Source organism: Myotis nattereri (assembly GCF_964212035.1).
Source record: "Myotis nattereri genome assembly, chromosome: 5".
Taxonomy (NCBI): Eukaryota; Metazoa; Chordata; class Mammalia; order Chiroptera; family Vespertilionidae; genus Myotis; species Myotis nattereri.
This window is the reverse complement of record NC_138080.1, coordinates 29,120,892-29,140,662: the sequence shown is the minus strand read 5'-3', so window position 1 is coordinate 29,140,662 and position 19,771 is coordinate 29,120,892. Positions and strand designations below refer to the sequence as shown.

General features: G+C 51.9%; 1 protein-coding gene across 3 annotated transcripts in view; it reads left to right on the top strand.

The window, feature by feature from the left end:
* KDM4B (lysine demethylase 4B) overlaps positions 1 to 19,771 on the top strand; it is a 254,493-nt gene that overhangs the window by 54,775 nt on the left and 179,947 nt on the right. For all 3 annotated transcript variants that reach the window (XR_013995997.1, XM_081091513.1, XM_081091512.1), the window contains exon 7: positions 16,357 to 16,406. Coding sequence is in view for 2 of the 3 variants with exons in the window: in XM_081091513.1 (XP_080947639.1) it covers positions 16,357 to 16,406 (50 nt within the window). In the remaining variant the exon portion in view is untranslated. The remainder of the gene's footprint in view (positions 1 to 16,356; positions 16,407 to 19,771) is intronic.

Genomic DNA, 19,771 nt, shown 5'->3' with positions numbered 1-19,771 from the left:
TCCCTCCTTCCCTTCTTGCCTTCTCCTCCCTTCCTCCTGCCTCCTTTCTACCTTGCTGTCCAAAGCCAACTCCCCAGGCTTGGCTGTAGGTGGCGCTGGAGGACCACAGTGCCTGGTCCAGGCCCTGGGAGGGCCTCTGCTTTGTTGTCAGGGAGCCAGACTGAGGTGCATGTTGGAGCCATGGGAAGATGACCAGACAGCAGCCCCGAAGGCCCTTGGTGGAGACCACTGGTGTCTAGAGGAGGCCTGGTTGGCCATGTGCAACTTCATGGCTTCTGAGACTCCAGGGCAGCAGTCACCAGGGGGCCCCATTCCCTGACTCAGGCACACCCTCTTCTCCAGCTTCAAGGGTAACTCCTCCTAGCCACCTTGCTCTGGCAAGATCCCGAAAGGCCCCATGGTGGTAGGGAAGCTCTGTGCCAAGGTTGGTAGGAGCCTGACAGCTTCACAGATTGGTTTCAATAACTTAGCTTCCCAACACCACACCCTGTCACCTCACTGGTACAAGATGCGAGAGCAGATAGACATTCCCCCCTTCTCCCCTCACTCACCCGGCCGAACTCCCACTTGGTATCTGAGCACAGAGTTGGTGTGGCTGTGGTGCCTGGGGAGGTCAGATGGATAAGACCTACCAAGATGTCAGCAGGTGGCTTGATTTGTACCTTGTAACTTGGTGGGAAAACCTAGGTCCTGAGCTAAGGTGACAGAAATACAGCAACAAAGAGTATTTTAGAGCAGAAACCTCCTCTTGAGAGCAGATGCAAGCGTGTTTGGGGAGCTGTGGGTTGCTGGGCTCATCCAGGGAATCGTGGAGAGGGGAGGAGCACCTTCTTGGTCACCTTTCCAGTCTCCTCTTTTGACCATGACCGTGGCCACGGTAGCAGAGCTGGGTGTGCTTTATTCCATTTGTGCCTAACCCACTTGCCCACTGCCTCCTTCCAAGACTCCTGCGTATGTGTCAGGGACACCAGCGCCACTTTCCTGGATGTAGTTGCGGGGGTGCTGCAGTCGTGCACTCTGGCGCTTGGGATCACATCGGTGGCGCAGCGCTAGCATGAGCGGTTTAACACCATGGCCAGGAGTGTCTGTGCATGCAGATGCTTAGGGGAAAGATGGCTGTGTCACCGCGGCCCAGAAACCCTCCCAGCCCTCCTAGCCATCCCTCTGCCTCGCTTTTTTGCCAGAACCACACTATTGCCCTGATGCCCCAGCCCTGGCTTTCTGCTTGTCAGGATTTGTGTAGTAAATCTAAAACCGAAAGCTGGTTTTGGCATTGGAAAAATTAACTCCTGATGCTAGAGAGACCTTAGAGCAGTGGTTCTCAACCTGTGGGTTGCGACCCCTTTGGCGGTTGAACGACCCTTTCCCAGGGGTCACCTAAGATCATCCTGCATATCAGATATTTACATTACGATTCATAACAGTAGCAACATTACAGTTATGAAGTAGCAACGAAAATAATTTTATGGTTGGGTCACAACATGAGGAACTGTATTCAAAGGGCCAGAAGGTTGAGAACCACTGCCTTAGAGTTTGACTCTGGGCAATCAAATGCCATCGGACTATGAAACTAGGATTGTGTTGCTCATCCCCATGGTGGGTATGGCAACGGGCAGTTTCAAAGCATTTTGTACAGCATGGCACCACGCAGTTTTAATCACAGATCCTTCCATTCGCATGACTGGTTTCTCTCACCAACCTTCCCCGCACTAAATTCTTAACAGCCTGGCTGAGCCTAGCGGTGGGTCACGTGAGAACACGTGCCTGTGCTTCTCAGGCAGAGCAGGGCACCCAGGAAACCCAGTGTGTTTAGGGGCGCTCACCCAGGGGCTCCCACACTTCAGTGCCATCTGTCTCCATGGGCTGGTTCCTCGCATGTTGCTGCACACTGGCAGGGACAGACACAGTTGGTGTTTGTTCAGGGAATGCAAAGTGATTTTAGCATCGAGTTAAGCAGAGGAAGGTCAGCCTTCTGCTAAGGAAAAATCTCACCATGTGCTCTCATCCAGAGCCAGCAAGACTGAGGCGGGGGGTCTGATATTTCTGACCAGCTATTGCTGTACTGTGAGCCCAGACAGCTGGGTGTCCCTGCAGCCGATGGAATTAGGAAATGGGCTTTTTTGCAGGGGTGGAAGGTCCCAGCATGGACTGGGGCCAGGAGTTCCCAATGTAAAAACTATGAAGTTGTTTCTTGTTCCTTAGTCATTTGTTATAAGCTTGTCTGTTTGTCACTGTTTTGGTAGTGTACTCTCTCTTTTTTTAAAGACTTTATTTTTTTGGAACTGTTTTAGATTTATGGAAAAGCTGAGAATGATAATACAGAGATTTCCCATGTGCCTCACACCTGGCTTCCTTATTATCTTTTATTAGCCTGGTACATTTGCCACAGTTAATGAACTCACACTGATACACTCCTGCTAACTACAATCCATACTGTATTCAGATTTCCTCCGTTTTCCCTACTGTTCTTTCTCTGTCCCAGAACCCAGTCCAGGATCCCAAGTGACATTGGGTTGTCACATCTCCATAGGCCCCTCTGGGCTGTGACAGTTGATCAGACTTTCTTTATTTTTGGTGACCTTGACAGTTTTGAAAAGGGATTTTGTGGAAAGTCCCTGCATTAGGGTCTGTCTGGTGTTTTTCTCATGGTTATACCAGGTTCTGGGCTCTTGGAGGAAGGCCCCACAGTGAAGGGCCCTTCCGTCCCCTCCCACATGGGTCATGTGTCACCATGAGTTGTCATAGTTGATGTTGACCTGGCTGAGTGTGTCAGTTACTCTCTCCCCTTGCCATGCTGCCCTCTTTGAAGTGTGTGTGGTTTTTTAAAAAAAATCCCAAAACTTCCAATATCAGAATTAGGAAGAGTATAATTAGCAGAACAGCCCTGTGCCTAATACGCAGATGGGACAGATATGGGCCTTCTGGCATTCTTCTGTCAGATGTTTTTCGCCTCTTTCCTTTCTCCTTTTCTCAAGTTGGGGTAGTTTCAGTATTTCTGTTGCTTCATAATACATCCGCCCAGAGTTCTGGCTTGCATTGGTTAGTTCACACTTCTGTAGGTCAGAACCAAGGCACAGGCCAGCCGGGTCCTCAGTTCAGGGGCTCAGAGGCTAAAGTTGAGGTGTCGGTGGGTCCTTTTCTGGGAACTCTGGGAAAGGTCTACTTCTGAGCTTATTCAGGTTGTTGGCAGAATGAGGTTCTTGTGTTATCACTGGCTGTCAGCCTTGGGTGCTGTCTGCACCTAGAGACCCCCTTAGGTGTCCCCCTACATCTCCAGGGAAGTCTTGGGGGGTTCCCTCACACTTGGCACCTCTGACTTGAGGAAGGACCCCACTCCTCTTCAGAGCTCACCTGCTTAGATACGGCCCACCAGGGTGATCGCTCCAATTTTAAGATTTACTGATTTGGGACCTTAATTTTAACAGCAATACACCCTCATGGAAGCACTGGGAGGAATGTTTCAATAACTGAGAACAGATGTGTGAGCCCCAGGGGCCAGAAGTATTGGAGACATCTGAGAACTGTGCTTGCCATAGTGTGTTCCCTTTATTATTATTATTATTATTATTTAATCCTCACCCAAGGATATTTTTTCCATTGATTTCTAGAGAGAGTGGAAGGGAGGGAGGAAGGGGAGAGAGAGAGAGAGACAGAGAGACAGAGAGAGAGAAACATTGATGTAAGAGACACATCGACTGGTTGCTTCCCACATGTGCCCCTACTGGGGCTGGGGAACCTACACCCAAGGTACATGCCCATGGCCAAGAATCAAACCCATGACCCTTTGGACCTCAGGCTGACATTCTAACCATTAAGCAACCAGCCAGGGCTATAACTTTAAAAATATATATATATTTTTATTGATTTCAGAGAGAAAGGGAGAGGGAAAGAGCTAGAAACATAAACGATAAAAGAGAATCATTGAATGATCGGCTGCCCCCTGCATGCCCCCCACTGGGGAGTGAGCCCGCAACCTGGGTATGTGCCCAGACGGGAATCGAACCTAGGACCCTTCATTCTGCAGGCCGATTCTCTCTCCACTGAGCCAAACCAGCTAGGGCTATAACCTTTTTTTTTTTTTTTTTAAATCATGAAACATAACATAGTACAGAAAGTATACAAAATATGTATGTACAAAAAATATATATTTATGTCCAGTTAACCAAATGGCTCTACAGCCAACCCCTGGTTAACCTTCATGATGTCAGGAAAAGCACCTTCTCCCTACCATGCACTGGTGCCCCTCCCTGAGAGGCTCCCTTCCCATCCAGAACTGACGACCACCCTCCTGCCTTTGATGGCGCTTCTCTGTGTCATTTTTCTGCTTGTGTCTGTGTCCCTGGGCAATTGAGTGTTGGCCAGATTTGAACTCCATAAACGGACTCATTTGTATCTTGCGTTTGTTCCTGTTACATGTGGCGATAATTTATTCATTTTCATGGCTGTAGAATTTTCCATTATATGACTGTTCCTCCATCTGTTTATTTGTTCACTGTTGATGGACATTTGAGTTGTTTTCAGTTTGCGGCTGTTGCAAACAGCGAGTCATCTTTTACCTGCTACTGTGTAAGAAGTCCATTAGTAGGCATGACGATGAGATGAGAAATAACATACTAGTGCTTCTTGTGATGCTTCCTATGTGCTAGGCGGTGCTTGGAGTGACTTCTTGTACTTGTCTGCAGCCCCTGCCACCCTCCATCACAGATGAGGCGTAGACACTGGCTTGGAAGTGGTGGGACTGCGACTTAAACTAGGCCATTGGCCCAGCCCGCATTCCTAACCACTGCTCTGCTCTGCCCCTCAAAGCATCATTCTTTGAATCAGGAGGGGTGGCAGTTTCTGGCCAGGTAGTTGCTCAGCTTTGGAGACAGGGTACATCCCAGCTGGCAAAGCTGGTCCAAATTTGAAGGTCAAGTTCAGGAGAGAAGGACCCTTTTCTTACAGGGCCCCTAAAACAATCACTGACTCTAACTCCACTAGCTGAAATAGAAACTGGTAGGTTCTTGTGGGAGATGGAGGGGATGATGCAGGAATGTGGGGCCCTAGGCTGACAGAGGCCCTGCCACCTTCCACAAAGAGCTTCCAGGTTACCCTGGGCATAAGTGTCCTGGTGGGGGAAGAGGGAGGGAATGTTCAGGGACCTTTGATAGACAGGCCTGGGAGGCAGCATCCATGGCTTCTGCCCACATCTCATTGGCTGTTGTCCAGTTACATGGCCACACTTTAGTATTATGGGATGCTGGGAAACATAGTCTAACTATGTGTCCAGGAGGAGAAGGGAAAGGGGTGGGTGCTGAACGAAGGTGGTTGTCAGGTTGTAGAGGAGACGGGTCTGCTCAATCCCTGGACTCACACGAGGACAGATGCCATCTGTGGGGAAAGGAGCTTACAGAGTGGCTGTACCTCCCCTTCCCGTCCCTGCAGCAGGGCAAGCCTGGCATTCTTGGCAGCCTGGGAGCCCCTGAGATGGAGACAGGGAAGCTGCAGGGGTGAGGAAGTCTGTGGAAGGAGAGGGACCGGGGCAGCCCAAGGAGGGGCCCAGCTGGAGGGTGGGCGGCTAGATCAGGAGCTGAAGTCTAGAAGTTTCCTGGGCTAGAAAGCTACTGCACTGAGGCATTCCAGGAAGCTTCCTCTGGCCAGGAGGGTGAGTTAGCATGGGAGGGAGGCTCCAGGGCCTGGGTGAGGGCGGGCAGCGTGGGTTAGCCCTGCTGCCTGGTCGACAGCCCTCTATGCAGTTATGATCATCTCCTGCCTGCCTGCCATTCATGGCCGCAGGCATCACTGGCTGTCGCGTGGACCCGCTGGCTTGCTTTGGCAGGAGCAGATGGCCCTTCATTTTAGAGTCTTTTGTTCAAAGTAGGTGCTTTAGAGTTGGCCCAGCGATGCCCTGCATTATTGTGAGGCTGCAGGGTTTTTGCTTTAGGGCAGTTGGAGCCAAGAAAGCCCTCCTGTTTCCCACGTTCCGGGTTCTGGGATGGCACCAGACGAGAAGCCCGAAGCCTTTCCCTGCCCACCACTCTAGAAACTGTTGGCTCTTCGGTTTGAAATGTCAATCTGGAGATCCTCCCACAGGCAGTGTTTAGATTAGGAGTTGATTCAAACTGGGGAAGGGGTGGAGGGGTCTGTGGCTGCTGCAGGGGTGGTGGCAAGGGGCTTTCTGTTGCAGAGAGGGGCATCCTGGCCCAGAGTTGCTTACCCCCACACTTGTCATTCTAGCTGAGCCATGAGCGATTTGGGTTCTCTTTTCAGGGTCTGGTTTCCATGGCGAGGTTGCTGCCAACAGATTTCAGCTCCCCAGAAGGGAGATTCCTGGGAGTCTGTGAGTAGGGGGAGTCTGCTTAGCTTTGCTCACAAATCTGGCGGTGAATGTGCTCCTCTCATGTTAGCCCATCAGCAGCAGATGGGAGCCCTTGTGGCCTTGGGATGCTGTGGGGCAGGTGCAGGATGGGACCAGAGGAGGCCGTGTCGCCAAGACGAGACACGCTAATGGCCCTTGTTCAGCAGCTTCCTGTGAGGCTTGATCTGTCTGCTCTCTCCCTCCTGATTGCGAGCTGAATAGAACTGAGCCAATGTAACTTGTGTGTGAGCTTAACCCTCTCCAAAGTGCCAGGGCCCAGAGCGACTCGGGAGTGACTCTAAGTGCCCTGTGGCTTTCATCTCCTGGGCAGGAGGCTGAGACCCAGATGGTCTTACACATGGAAGCTGGAACCTCTGATGGTCACAGGGCCTGTTTGTAAAGTTTGTGTAATCCTCATGCCCACCATTCTAAAAAGCTAGTCCCCTAGTTAAGAGGGTAGGTCAAAGATACCCAGGGTCATCTCTAGTCCTTCCAGTTGCCAGGGGCCTCGGCTGCCAATGTGTGTCCACACGAGGTTCAGTAGGCCTTGTGAGTCTGTGTGACAATGAATGCAAATAACAGTGATATGGGAAGTCATTTTAATAGATCTGGGGTCTCCCACATAGAAAGTGTCCTGACTGTTCTTAACCTACAGAGACGGGGATTTCAGCCACCCTCTCAGGCCTGCACCAGCTCATTCCCACGTCCCGGGCTTGTGTTGAAGACTCAGGGGCGGCTGACCATGGTCTGTCTAATTCCTCTCCACTCTGGTCAAATGGGAGCCAAGCTCTTTCTCTCTTGAGTCAGCAGCCCCTATCCCTTCAGACACTCCTGTCCTCTCAATAGATCGTCCTCACTCTTTTCTGTTCAGACCGTCTTACATGTTTCAGCAGGAATAAATCAAGCATGTCCTCTGCTAAGGCACACACGCTACTGGAGGAGGAACTTGGTGGTGGGAGCAGCCAGCGTCACTAGCTACCACAGGGTTCTGGGCACACTGGGAGGCTGCCCCCTGGTTGTTTTACGAGCAGAAATTCAGACCAGTTCTATGAGAGGAGACTGAGGTCTTTGTAAATGGCACCAAGTTCTCACCAGCCTCCTGTCCCTTGAATTGGTCTCCCCCACGCTTGGCAGCATAGGCCCTTTCTTCCTACTCTTACCGGATGCTCAGTCGCCTGTGCCTGCCTTTCAAAACCTCACCTGAGAAAGACACCCACCCCCCCGCCACCACCACCACAGCTTTAAAAACAGCATCAAAACCAAGCCCAGTTGGCATCCTTGGTCCTGTCACATACCAAAAATGATTCACCTGCCTATAATAAACTGGGGCTGGGAATCAGATGTCTCCAATTCAGCGATTAATTGCAGGCTCAACACCACTCACTTTGTAAAGTCTGCTCCTTTAATTAAAGTGGGCTGGCAGTGTGTGCAGCCAACTCCCGCTCCCCTGAAGCTGGGCCCTGTAGCTGCGGGACCTCTAGGATGCTGACCTACCCCAGATCCCCACGGGGAGGTGCTGCAAACAGCTGGGACCCAGTAGAGATGGGGGCAGGCTGGGCACAGCCCTGGTGCCCAGGTGCTGACAGCCCCCCCCCATCCCCCCACCCACACACACATACACACACTCCCGGCCCCCACCCTGGCTCAGTGCACCTTTGTCTCCTGCCAGCAGGCCAGTTCATTTTTGCATTCCTACTGGCGGTCGTCTCCGTCTGAGACATCCCATTTTCTCTGAGCAGATGCTCCCAGGACTCTGTTTATCTCGTGTGTAGGTTTCAATAAAAATGTCATTATTTCAAATCATTGACACTGCTGGTGTGAGATACCAAATTTCATTCTCTGTTGTCTCAGAAAACGATCCATTAAAGATAAAACTGCCGTGGCTCAATAAGGTCCTTTCCTGGCAACAAGACACCCTGGTCCTGGGCTGATCCTATCTTCCCAGCAAGTGTTCATATCTGTTCCGGGGTGGGGACAAATGAGGGAGGCTGCCTCCCCGTTTAACAGGGCTCCTCGGGAATTAAGATGGGATTTCCAGATAAACTGGGCCGTTATCCCTCTGCTGTCAGACCATTTCAGTCACACCCTCAGTGAGGGAGCCGTGCAGCCCAGGCCATGCTCCTTTGCGTAGCGGTGACCAAGTAGGGGTGTACAGGAGCACCCCTCCCCCCCCCCCCCCCCGCCAGATTGTAGTTTCCATGTGTGCACCAACTGTTCAGGGGCCTGGAGACGTACTTCTGTTTCGCTCCTGAGTGTTTAGGAAAGGGCCTTAGCCTCCCCTTTCTTCCCTTGGGCCAGGTCCTCTGGAGTCTCCCTTCCAGGCTCACTGGGTTGGGGACAACGCTTCCTTCCCTCCCAGAGGGGCGGGTAGACCCAGGGTGTCTTGGTGGTTCCAGGGCCGCTATCCATCCAGGCCTTTGGACCTGCTCCCTTGTGTTTCAAGGGCAAGCCTCTCTGCCAGGCGCTTTTTCTGACATTTTTTATTTTGCTAGACGACCCACTTGTCCTGCTTACCTCTGCTGTCCAGTACCTCCAGGGTACTGTTAGCAGTGCTTCTTCCATATTTCAACCATCATGATAAGGCCACCCTGCTCATACCCACCACAACTGCAGTCGGTGCTGTTGTCACAGTCAGTTGGCACCCCTACCTTGTTTACTGAGGGACTTGATCCCAGGTGAGTTTCTTGCCCTTTCCTGCTCTGTACAGAGGCACCAAGCGGTTGTCACCTATCAGCATCAGCCCTGTAGGCTCTCCTGGGTCAGATTCTGATTCTGTCAGCGGCAAGCACTCACTGGGGTTTATGTTTAACCTTGTTTGTGGTGAGGAATTTCTGCTTTCGACCCCAGGCAAAGGGCAGGAGCGACCTCAGTAGGTTTCATAGTCTGCTGTGGATGTTTCTGGTGCATATGTTGATTTTTTAAATTCTGTGCCCTTGCTGGACTGTTTCGTCTTGTAGTTCATCCGCTTGTTCTCTTAGTTTTCCAAGTAGAAGGTTGTGTTACTTAAAAGAAAAAAGCTTGTCTCTTTCCTTCTAATTGTTACTCCCCTTTCTCTTTCTCTTGACTTATGACCTTAGCTAGTGTCTTCAGTAGGTGGTGGTGAGTGGCTGCAATAACGGGCAGCTTGCCTTGCTCCCAACTTTGCAGTATGCGTTCTGCCTCACTATGAGGTGTGACCGTAGGAAGGTTCCTCCTAGTCCTAGTTGGCTAAGAAATTTTATACTGAATGGTTTGAAATTTTATATAGATTTTTATTTGCAACCTTGGATAAACACTTGGTCTTTTAATAAGCATTTTTGTGTCTGATTTGCTGATATTTTATTTAGGACTTTTGTGGTGTGAGACTGGCCTATTATTTTACTGTGTATCTTTATCCTGTGTTTGTGACAGGGTTTCTCACTCATTCATTCATTAAAAAATATGCCAGATTCATAAAATAAGTTCACTAACATCTGATGCTCCCGTCTGTTCGGTAGTATAAGTGGGCACTGGCTCTTAATGTGAAGGTTTACTAGGACTCAGTAAAACCACCAGGGCCTGGTGCCATTTCTAGCCTCTATGACTTTGTCTTTTCAGGGTTTCTGATTTGTCTGATGGGGCTTGTATTAACCTGGTGGATGCCTTGGTCTAAGGTACAGAAGATGCTGAAGAGCCAACTGCATTTGTGACACAGCCAAGCACGGGGTTGGGTACCATGGCTCACCACTCCTGATCCTCAGGGCTGGGACAGGGTTTGTCTCAGTGGCCATCACATCAGGGGTGACTGCTTGTGATTGTGTCTCTGGGCACATCCACTCCACAGTGTAGACAAGTGGAGTAGTGAGGCCCAGCTCAGTCTAACCATCTCGGAAATGGCTCTTCTGTTGCTGGGGTCTCTCGGGGAAGCCTGTTCTGTGATTTGGTCTTTCTTCTGGGCCTGTCCAGGCCTTGGGGCAGTGTCCCACCGACTCATGGTGAGAGAGGTCACAGGCTGTGGCCACACAGGGGCTTTGGGTTTGGGGACTGCAGTGATAATGGCTTTAATGTCTGCCCAGCATGCAGGGCCCCGGCAGAGCCGATGGCATTTGGAGCTGCCTCAGCCTCCTGGGCCTGTGCGGATAGGTGGCTTGCTTGTGTCAGGTGGCCTCCAAGTTGACACGTGATCTCGATACTTCCAGTGGTCTCTGCCTTCTTGCTTCTGTTTCCATAATTACAGCATGTTAAACGACGCCGGGCCTGTCTGCCCAGGCCTTGTGCAGACGCTGTGAAATTAACTTTCTTACCTTTCGGCACGCGTCAGGCTGAACTGACATTTCCAAAGGACTCATGGCTGGACCCCTGCTCTTGGCATGAGTTTCTCAGCAGAGAGGAGGGTGGGAGATGAGCCTTCTTATCACCGGGGCCTAATTGCAGGAAGCCATGTGCCAGTGGAAGCTGTCACGCTCAGCGATGAAGAAATTCCAGGTACTGTTGTCACTGGCTGAGTGGAAAGAGTCTTGGGGGGAAAAAGAAAGTCAGTGTTATGGGGTTGTAACTCCTGATTCTGAGCAGGGCGGTCCCAGGCAGGAGCCCCACAGAGACTGGGGGGCCTCGCCAGGAAGGATCTTTGGGGATTTAGAGCTTTGATTTGAGAGCCTGGCCCCCCATCAAGTCTCATTATCCTTGCAGGGCAGGACAGGGTGCTGGGAATTACCTCATTACCATGTAAATGCCTCTCTCTTTGAAGGGAAGCCAGCCCACCTGTGATAGCCCTGCAGCCCAGAGTGGCTGGCAGGTGTGAGGAAATGAGGGGCCAGTGGCCAGACCATCCACCGGGCTGTGGGCTGGGTGAGAGCGCGTCCACTGGAGTTTCACATCGCTGGTCCTGAGGATTTCTCCGTGACCACGGATTTTCTTGCTGGTCTGAGAGGCAGCAGCCCCTCTGGCATTGCCTGTCCATGGCCCAGGAGAGGAGGGGCAGAGGCCAACCACCCTCGCTTTAGGTTTTTGTATGGCTGTCCGAGGGCAGTGACACACAGGATCCTGGGACTGCTGGGGGTCAGCTGGGTGACAGGTACTGTGGTGCATGCACCCGAGTGTAGCCCTCTCTTGGGGCATCACACCACCCATCCAGGCAGATGGCTCCAAGCGCCTACTCCTGGTGGATACAGAGGATGGTGGGAGTCCACGCTGAGAGCTGATTGGCCCTGTGAGGCCCTGTCGCACGTCCTCATAACTAATGGCCCCCGAGCAGGTCCCTGCTCTCCAAGACGCTCTGTGTTCCTCTTCCTGACACACTCATTTAATTTTTAACTCACAAGGCATTTGCTTATTTATTTTCATTGTTCTTGATAATAATTCTAAGCCATTAGAGGGGAAAATTATATTCAAAAATGCTGTTTCACACTTTATTTGTTTGATGATTTAGAGCGATAGAAAGTAGCACATTTGCTGGCTTTTATAGTCTGATAATTATTCACATCCATCAAGCCATTCCAGGGGAATAAACAAAACACCGAGAAAATGACACTATTAATAGCATCCTCCTTGGCGGACAGGAGACTTCCCCGGCCGTGTTGGTGAAATGGAGGCTGCCTGTCCCCTGGCTGAGGCGAGCAGCCCTGCCCACAAAGGACACGTTTCCTTGTAATCACCTGGCTCCGCCAAAAGCCACCTGGCCAACCTGCTGAGGCCTCCACCTACCCAGCACCCATGACACACCCAATGCCACAAGCCCTGGAATTTCTTTATTGGTCCCCTGTCGTCTGCCATGACCTGCACTGGCAGAAGCCCCTAAGGTACAGGGCCTTGAGGTGTCCCCAAGCCACTGGCCTGGACTCGGGCCTGGCCTCAGCAGGGCCTGGCGAGAGGTCTTATCCTCTGGCCTCAGGGTTAAACCAGGAACATTGGGCCAAATGACGCTCCTTTCCAGTGTCCAGTCTTTCTGATATGTTCCCGAACCCAGTAAATGGGTCAGACTCTCAAACATGTAGGTGGGTCTGTTGGTTGGTCCATCGTTTGAACTGTGAAACTGCTGGACTGTTGTTTCTTAACCATCATGTGGCTTTTGGGGGGCCTTGAGTCCTCATGGGGACCCGGTTTCTGGGCTCCTCTATTTCCTGTTGCATCCCGTGAGCTTTATTCCTAGTCTGAAAACATGTTATTTTCTCACCGAAGCCCCTGCTATTTGCAGACAGCTGCCTTTCTGACAACGGTGTCTGGCAAACGACGCCCGGTTTGTCTCTCTTGGCCTCTTCCGTGCTTCCACGACATTAAAGCAGGGTTATGGAGCCTGTCAAGTCCTGCTGCAGCCCCTGCAGGGTTACCTGATGGTTGCCAGGATACCGTTCTGACCGTGCAGCCGAAGATATGAACCAAATTTTCTGTGACGTTCTGGTTTAGAGTGGTCCAGATGTACTTTGTGTCAAAAAAAGCTTTAAAAGCAGAGAGAAAGTAGGGAGGGGTTTTAAAATACGGAGATAAAGACACAGGTGGATGGGGCATAGCTCTGGAGAAAGTTCCGGAAGGGCAATTCTGGCCTGGCTGACCTCAGGGCTGGGACTTGCCTTGTGTCCAAAGTGGTGGCCAACGTGTCCTCTAGGAGGTGCCTGCTGTGACTGCCCTCAGCCACTGTCTTAGAGCCAGGCTCCCACAGGCAGGGCTGGGGACTGTGGCCGGAGGGACCTGGGTGACGCTGCACAGGTAGCCTGAACCTCCCCCTATTTCTGCCTCTACCTCTAAAGCCCCTGCTCGCTTCTCCCTTGCACTCTGCCCTGTTCCTTTCTCCTCACATCTCCAGATTGTGCCAGCATGACTGTGTGCTGGGCCACAGTCTCTCCATGCCCTCCCACTGGCCTAGGGAGCTGACTGCCCAGGAGGGCCCACTAGATGCTACTTGTCCTGGAAGGGGAAACAGGTTGACTGAAGCACGTGGCCAGCCCTGGAGGACGCATGAGGGCCTGTGTGTAGCAGGGCACGAGGGGTACCAGCCTCACTGGAGAGGCTGGGGAAGAGCGCTTGTGCTGGTGGAGAGTGGGCTTGCGGAGCCAGGAGAGGTTCCGAGCAGCATTGGGGCTGAGCTGGAAGAGGGAGAGAGGCTGGAGACTCCGCCCTAGCCCAGTCCTGAGACAAACAGGTAGTCAGAACAGGCGAGGCCAGAGCTCCCATGGCCTTCTGTCCAAGGAAACCACATAAGAACCCGCTGTCACATATAGAGAGAGGCTGCCTGGGGTTGCAGCTGGCAAAACTGATTGGTTTGGCCCTGAGGTGTGACCTTGTGGTGGGGACAGATCTCTTGGGGAGTGAGACAAACTGCCCCCATGTTGGTGACCAATATACTGACTCCGTTTTATGGCCCCGAGAACTCGCTCACTAATGTCCAGACAGATGCTCCCTGCCTTGAGGGTTAGCGAACACACTCGCTCAGCTCCAATAGCTGCTTCTCCTTCTTTCCCTTTTTTTTCCTTCCAGAGCCAAACCTGAGAGTCTGGACGCCCTGATCTGGGCATGAGACTGGGTGGGACTATGACAAGGATACCATGCACAGGGCTTCTTGGGGGCCCCAGGTGGGACCCCCACAAGGCTTTGGGGTCCCCACAGGGTCCTGGGGACTTCTCTCCAGTGGCAAATGTCAGTCTCTGTTGGAAGGCAGCTCTGTGACTGGCTCACTGGGGCCCCTATGACATCGGGTTCACTGGGGCCCCCAAAAGGTCAAACCTGGTGGGAAAGGGCCCAGTGGGAACCTGTGGCCCACAGTTCCGGAGTTTCTTCCAGCCATTGGAAGGCCGCAGGACTCGGCCGTGGTCCAGTGGCTATGGCAGGGGTCCTCAAACTTTTTAAACGGGGCCAGTTCACTGTCCCTCAGACCATTGGAGGGCTGGACTATAGTTTTAAAAAAAACTATGAACAAATTCCTATGCACACTGCACGTATCTTATTTTGAAGTAAAAAAACAAAACGGGAACAAATACAATATTTATATTTGCATGTGGCCCGCGGGCCGTAGTTTGAGGACCCCTGGGCTATGGAGTCTTTACTGTCCCCCTCCCCTTCCTCCTTCGACCGGCTCATCTTCAGTGCTCTGTGTTGTTAAGGACCCTTGCCCCAGTTGTACCTGCCTTCCTCTGAAAACAGGTTTCATCTTGCCATGTCCCAGGGGCTTGGGCTGGCATGGCGTGTCATTGGCAGTGGGGCTTCTTGGCACCACCGAAGTTGCCACTGAATTGGTCCAAATGGTGGGAGGCACTACTGGCTCTGGGACATTGGAGCCAGCAGGCCCCATGGCGCCGGCTTCCCTTCCTGGAGTCTTTCTAATCTCCCCAGGGGCTGCTCTCCTGAACGCTCAGCCTAGTGTCCTGCCGTCTGTACTTTCTGATAACAGAGGAGCCACGTTCCGATGTATTAAACTTTTAACATCCACCAGACTCAATTAATCTTATCTTTACAACTCCCAATTACAGGCGGTAATTAAGTGAAAGCAGCATTGTAGACTGGGGATACTGCATTAATCATCACAGCCTTGGTGCCAGAGTTAGTCCTTCCAGTCTGCTGGCGTCTTCCCAGAAGGGACAGAATGTTTCATTTCCCCATTTGGGGGGGACAGTAATCCCCCAAAGATGCTTCAGATTGGGGTTAACTTTTACCGTCTTTGTGTAAGCGATAAAAGGCCATTTTAAAAAGAGTAACTTCATCTTTGTACAGATGATGGAAAATTATCTGACAGCAACAGAATTGAAGGTGCTGGGGCCATCTCCTCAAGGGCCCCAGAGTGCCCAGAAATTAATTATTTTTATCCTTTAGATTAGAGACAACACAATACTCACTTACTCCTACCCCCACCCCCTTTTATTTGATTAAAAAGGAATAATAGACCTCTCAGTTGGAATAGACTTAACCAGCTACAGCATCTGGGCGATCTTCCATGTTCCCTGTGGGTACCCATCCTTTGCCTGCACCATGAGGGAGGGAGGAGGGAGTGGCCCGATGATGCATCTTCACATTTGACTCATTCCAGAATGTGAGATAGTGGCCTTTTTTATTCTGTCCTCCTCGGGGTCTGTCCTTCTCAGCACTATCTGGTGCCCTATCGTTCTCTGTGGGGGGCAGCCCTGGGCACTGTGGGGGGCTGTGCAGCATCCCTGGCTCCCAGCCACTCTATGCCAGGAGCACCCCTAGTCATAACAACCATGGGGACATGGCCCAGTGTGCTGGGGGGGGGGGGGGTGGAGGCAGGGAACAGGATCACCCTGGTAGAAACTCATTTTCCTGGAGTCCCTCCTAGATGGGACTTGGGTGTGCTCAGCACTTTGTGTCATTAGAACTTGCAGTTCTGCCTGCATTTGTCCAGAAATTGGAGTTTTCATCTTACCAAGTCCCCTGACGTGGGCTGAGGCTGGCATGTCAGTTGGGTTGGGGCTTCTCAGTACCACTGTATCATCCGCTCCACACTCCCGCCCCTCCCCCCCCCCCCCCCCCCCCCCCGGCCTCTTGTTCTGCCAGCTTCCTCACATAGCATCAGTGGGATGTCATTCTCGCTTCATTTGTTTGTAAGCTTCCACCGCACATTTTTAAATTTTTGATGGAGCCTCATATGTAAAATGAGTAAAATTAAAGCTTGTGAAGTGGGTGACAGGTGAAATTTTTCTCCTCCCTGAAGCTTCTTTCCACCTTGGCCCCTGGGCCTGGCAGGGCAGGCTGGCGACACAAGGCAGCCAGGGTCCCCACCCCTCCAGCTCCAGTCCAGTGCTTTTATTGTATTTTTTGCTTTGTAAGCCTTATCGAGGTTTAGTGTCGCTTAGGGAATGTCTGCACTCCTGGCATTCAAGAGTGCTGTCACACCCCCTGGGTCCCTGGTCTGTAGCCCTTCTGCCTCACCAACCCCTTCCGTGTGGAATTCCTTCCCTGACGGCGCCACTCCCCTCACAGCGCTGACCACAGCCACAGTCACACGTCTGCTCTGTGCACGAGCTGTGTGTCTCTCCGAGGCCACACAGGCTCCCCGGGGACTCTCAAGTGTGTGGTGGCCACAAGAGCTCACTTCTGACATGCCTTCCTTCTTGTAGGTACGCCATCCCACCGGAGCATGGCAAGCGCCTGGAGCGACTGGCAATTGGTAGGTGTCTGCGACCAAGAGCTGGGGTCTGGGACCTGGGACCTGGGGCCTGGGCAGGGCGAGGGGGGTAGGGGGGGTAGGAGGAGGAGAGAGGGAGGTGGAGGAGGGGGAGGTGGGGGAGGTGGGGGTGGTGGGGGAGGGGAAGAGGGAGTTGGGGGAGGGGGGAGGGGGGTAGCGGGTAGGGGGGGAGTGGGGGAGGGGAGGAGGGAAGCAGCAGTCATCCCTCCCAGTTTTGTTGTGTGTCTGGGCTTGAATTCCTGGGAGTTGTAAGAAGTCACTGTCTTATTTTACCATTTTCTTGCACCACTGTGATTAGATCCGTGGTCCATCTGCTAGGGGGTTTGTCACTTCATGGATTCTGCACAGAATGCCATTGCTTTAAACGCCCTTGTTTTCCGGTTTCTTAGCATGGAATTCTTGGATGTGACCACAGGCTCCCGAGGGCCAGGAGAGCAGCTGTGTTCTGTCTCCCTCCCCCGACGCCTGGCACTGCATCTTGCCCTCTTCTAAGTCTTCAGGCCTCTGTTCAGCCTGGAAATGAGACGTTAGTTAGGAGCACCCTCACCGGGCCTCAGAGTGCATGGTGGCCACAGGTCCCTACCCTTCTGTGCGGGGTTCTGACTCGCCTGGGCTCCCTCATTAAATGTCCCTTCCAGCAGCCACTGTCTCACCATCTGTATTTGGATCCTTGCTGGGGCCTCATGGGGCCAATGGATTTGTCTGAGGGGGGTCCCAGGCCATGTCTGGAGAGGGGGCACCCTTCATGGCACCCTGTTTCTGTCCCAGCAGGGTCTGGCCCTTGCTTGTCATCTGGAGAGCCAGCCCCTCCCTCAAAGGCAGCACTCAGGCCTGGGTGGGGTGATTGTTTGGGAGCCACTCCAACATCACAGGGCCCATCTGATCATCCTGACCCTCTGGGTTGCAGTGACAGGCAGCCCAGTCCTCCCAAAGCAGCCATAGAGCCTTCTGGAAGCCATCGCTCAACATTGGTGCAGGCTCTCTCACTGCCGGCCACAGTCCTCTGGCCCCTCCTCACACCTCACCAAAAATTCCCATCACACTCTCTTCCTCTTCGGATTGATGTTTTGACTTTGAAGATGGGAATGGTGGATCTTTCTGAAAAATAGGGGCCCCTGCCGAAACCGGTTTGGCTCAGTGGATAGAGCGTCGGCCTGCGGACTGAAAGGTCCCAGGTTCGATTCCGGTTAAGGGCATGTACCTGGGTTGCGGGCACATCCCCAGTGGGAGATGTGCAGGAGGCAGCTGATCGATGTTTCTCTCTCATCGATGTTTCTAGCTTTCTATCTCTCTCCCTTCCTCTCTGTGAAAAATCAATAAAATATATTTAAAAAAAAAAAAAAAAAAAAATAGGGGCCCCTGTCCTACCTGCACTCACAGCTGTGTGCCTGCTCAGCAAATACTACATGCCAGTGACACAGATCCTGAGAACGGAGGAAGGGTGAGTGGGTAGGTGCCCCAGCCTCCCAGGCGGAGGGTGGTGGTTTGTTTAACATTTCTGTTGGAGACCTGAAGCTGTCCTCATGGGAAGAGCTGCGCCCTGCTCTCCAGAACATGCTCTCATGGTAGAAATGCCACAGTTGCACACAGCCCTAGTCAAGGTCTATTTCACTTATTGTGCTCTAAAATAAAAACCAGATTTAAAATGTTTTCCCATTGCATTTTTAAAAATAGACATTTAAAATACATTTTTTAAATCCTCATCTGAGGATATTTTTTTTTTTATTGATTTTTAGAGAGAAAGAGAGAGAGAGAGAGAGAAACATTGGTTTGAGAGAGAAACATGGGGATTTGTTGCCTTTCGTACATGCCCCAACTAGGGTTGCGCCCCAACTGGGAATCAAACCCACGACCTAGGTATGTGCTCTGACTGGAATTGACTCCGCAACCTTTTGATTCATGGCACAACTCTCCAACTGAGCCATCTGGCCAGGGTTAAAATATAAATTTTAATTTAAGAATATAAGTTTAAAAATTCTTTTCCCATTATGTTAGTTTATTCTTGCTGTTATAAAAAGTTATCACAAGCACAGTGACTTAAAACAATACAAATTCTCTCAAACTTTCTGTAAATCTTAAATTACTCTTTTAAAAGTTCTAATTAAAAACAAACAACCCCACAGATTCATTTCCTCGAAGTTCTGGAGATCAGGAGTCCAAAATGAACCTTTTGGAGCTAAAACCCAGGTGTGGGCAGGCCTGGTCCTTCCTGAGTTTCCAGGGAGAATAGTTTCCAGCTTTTTCCAGCTTCTAGAGGTGCCTCATCTCAGGCTCGTGGCCCCTTCCTCCATCTTCACAGGCAGCAGCTCAGCCTCTTGCCTCTTCACTCTGACCCTCCTGAGCAGCGGTCGCCAACCTTTTGGACCTCATGGACCACCAGTGGTCTGCGGACCACCGGGTGGCGACCGCTGCTCCTGAGAACTTCTTATGAGGACCCTGTGATGATATTGGCTCTCTGGGAAATCTAGGGTCATCCCCATCTCAGGGGCTTTAACTTAATCCCATCTGCAGAGTCCCTCTTGCCAGGGAAGGGAACATATCACAGGTTCTGGGGATTAGGACACAGGCATCGTGGGTAGCTGCTGTTCCGCCTCCCACACCTACAGAGCCACAGGAGAAAACATCCCGGGCAGTCAGCATGGACATGCTCTGGTGAACACGTGGCTGTTATCACCTGACCCTTGCCAATAACTTCTCTAAAATTCAGCAGTTAGCCACGCCCGGACTGTTGTCGTTCAATGTGCCTTTTCTACTAGAAAAGTTTCGGATGATCTGAGTGCAAGCTGGAGAACCTAGGTATGCTCTGGGCCACCTGCCTATCCCGACGGTGCTTCTCCTAGAACTTGGCTGTGCTTCCTGCACCATTCCTACAGCCAGGGCCTTGCTGTCCCTGTAGTTTCTGACCCTTGAGGTTGAGGTGGGGGCGGGAGGACCTGTATGGCTGGCAGGAAGCTTATTGGCTGGGGCTGGAAGAGGAAGAGTGAGCAAGCTCTGAAGTCTACGGGAGGCCACCCATCACTGCTTTTTGAAAAATAGGGATTCATTAAGTCACTCCTCAGCAGGGTGGCTGGAATTTGAGAAGCTGGGCTTTTGGCACTGGAGGAGGGTCCGGAAGCCGTGGTGAGGCCTTCCTCCATGGCCCCTCACTCAGGCCTGCTCTCCCCTCCTCCGAGAAAGGACAGAGAGTTCCAGGACACTTGAAGCCTGCCCCCTTCAGTGCCTCTTTCAAACTTTGTTGGGGGCAGGCATCTCCGACTCCATTGTTAGATGGGTGGAATGAGTTTGTGATTAATATGGAAAATGAATAGCTGCACTCCAAATGGGCTCACTGGGAGAGTTGTGGAGCC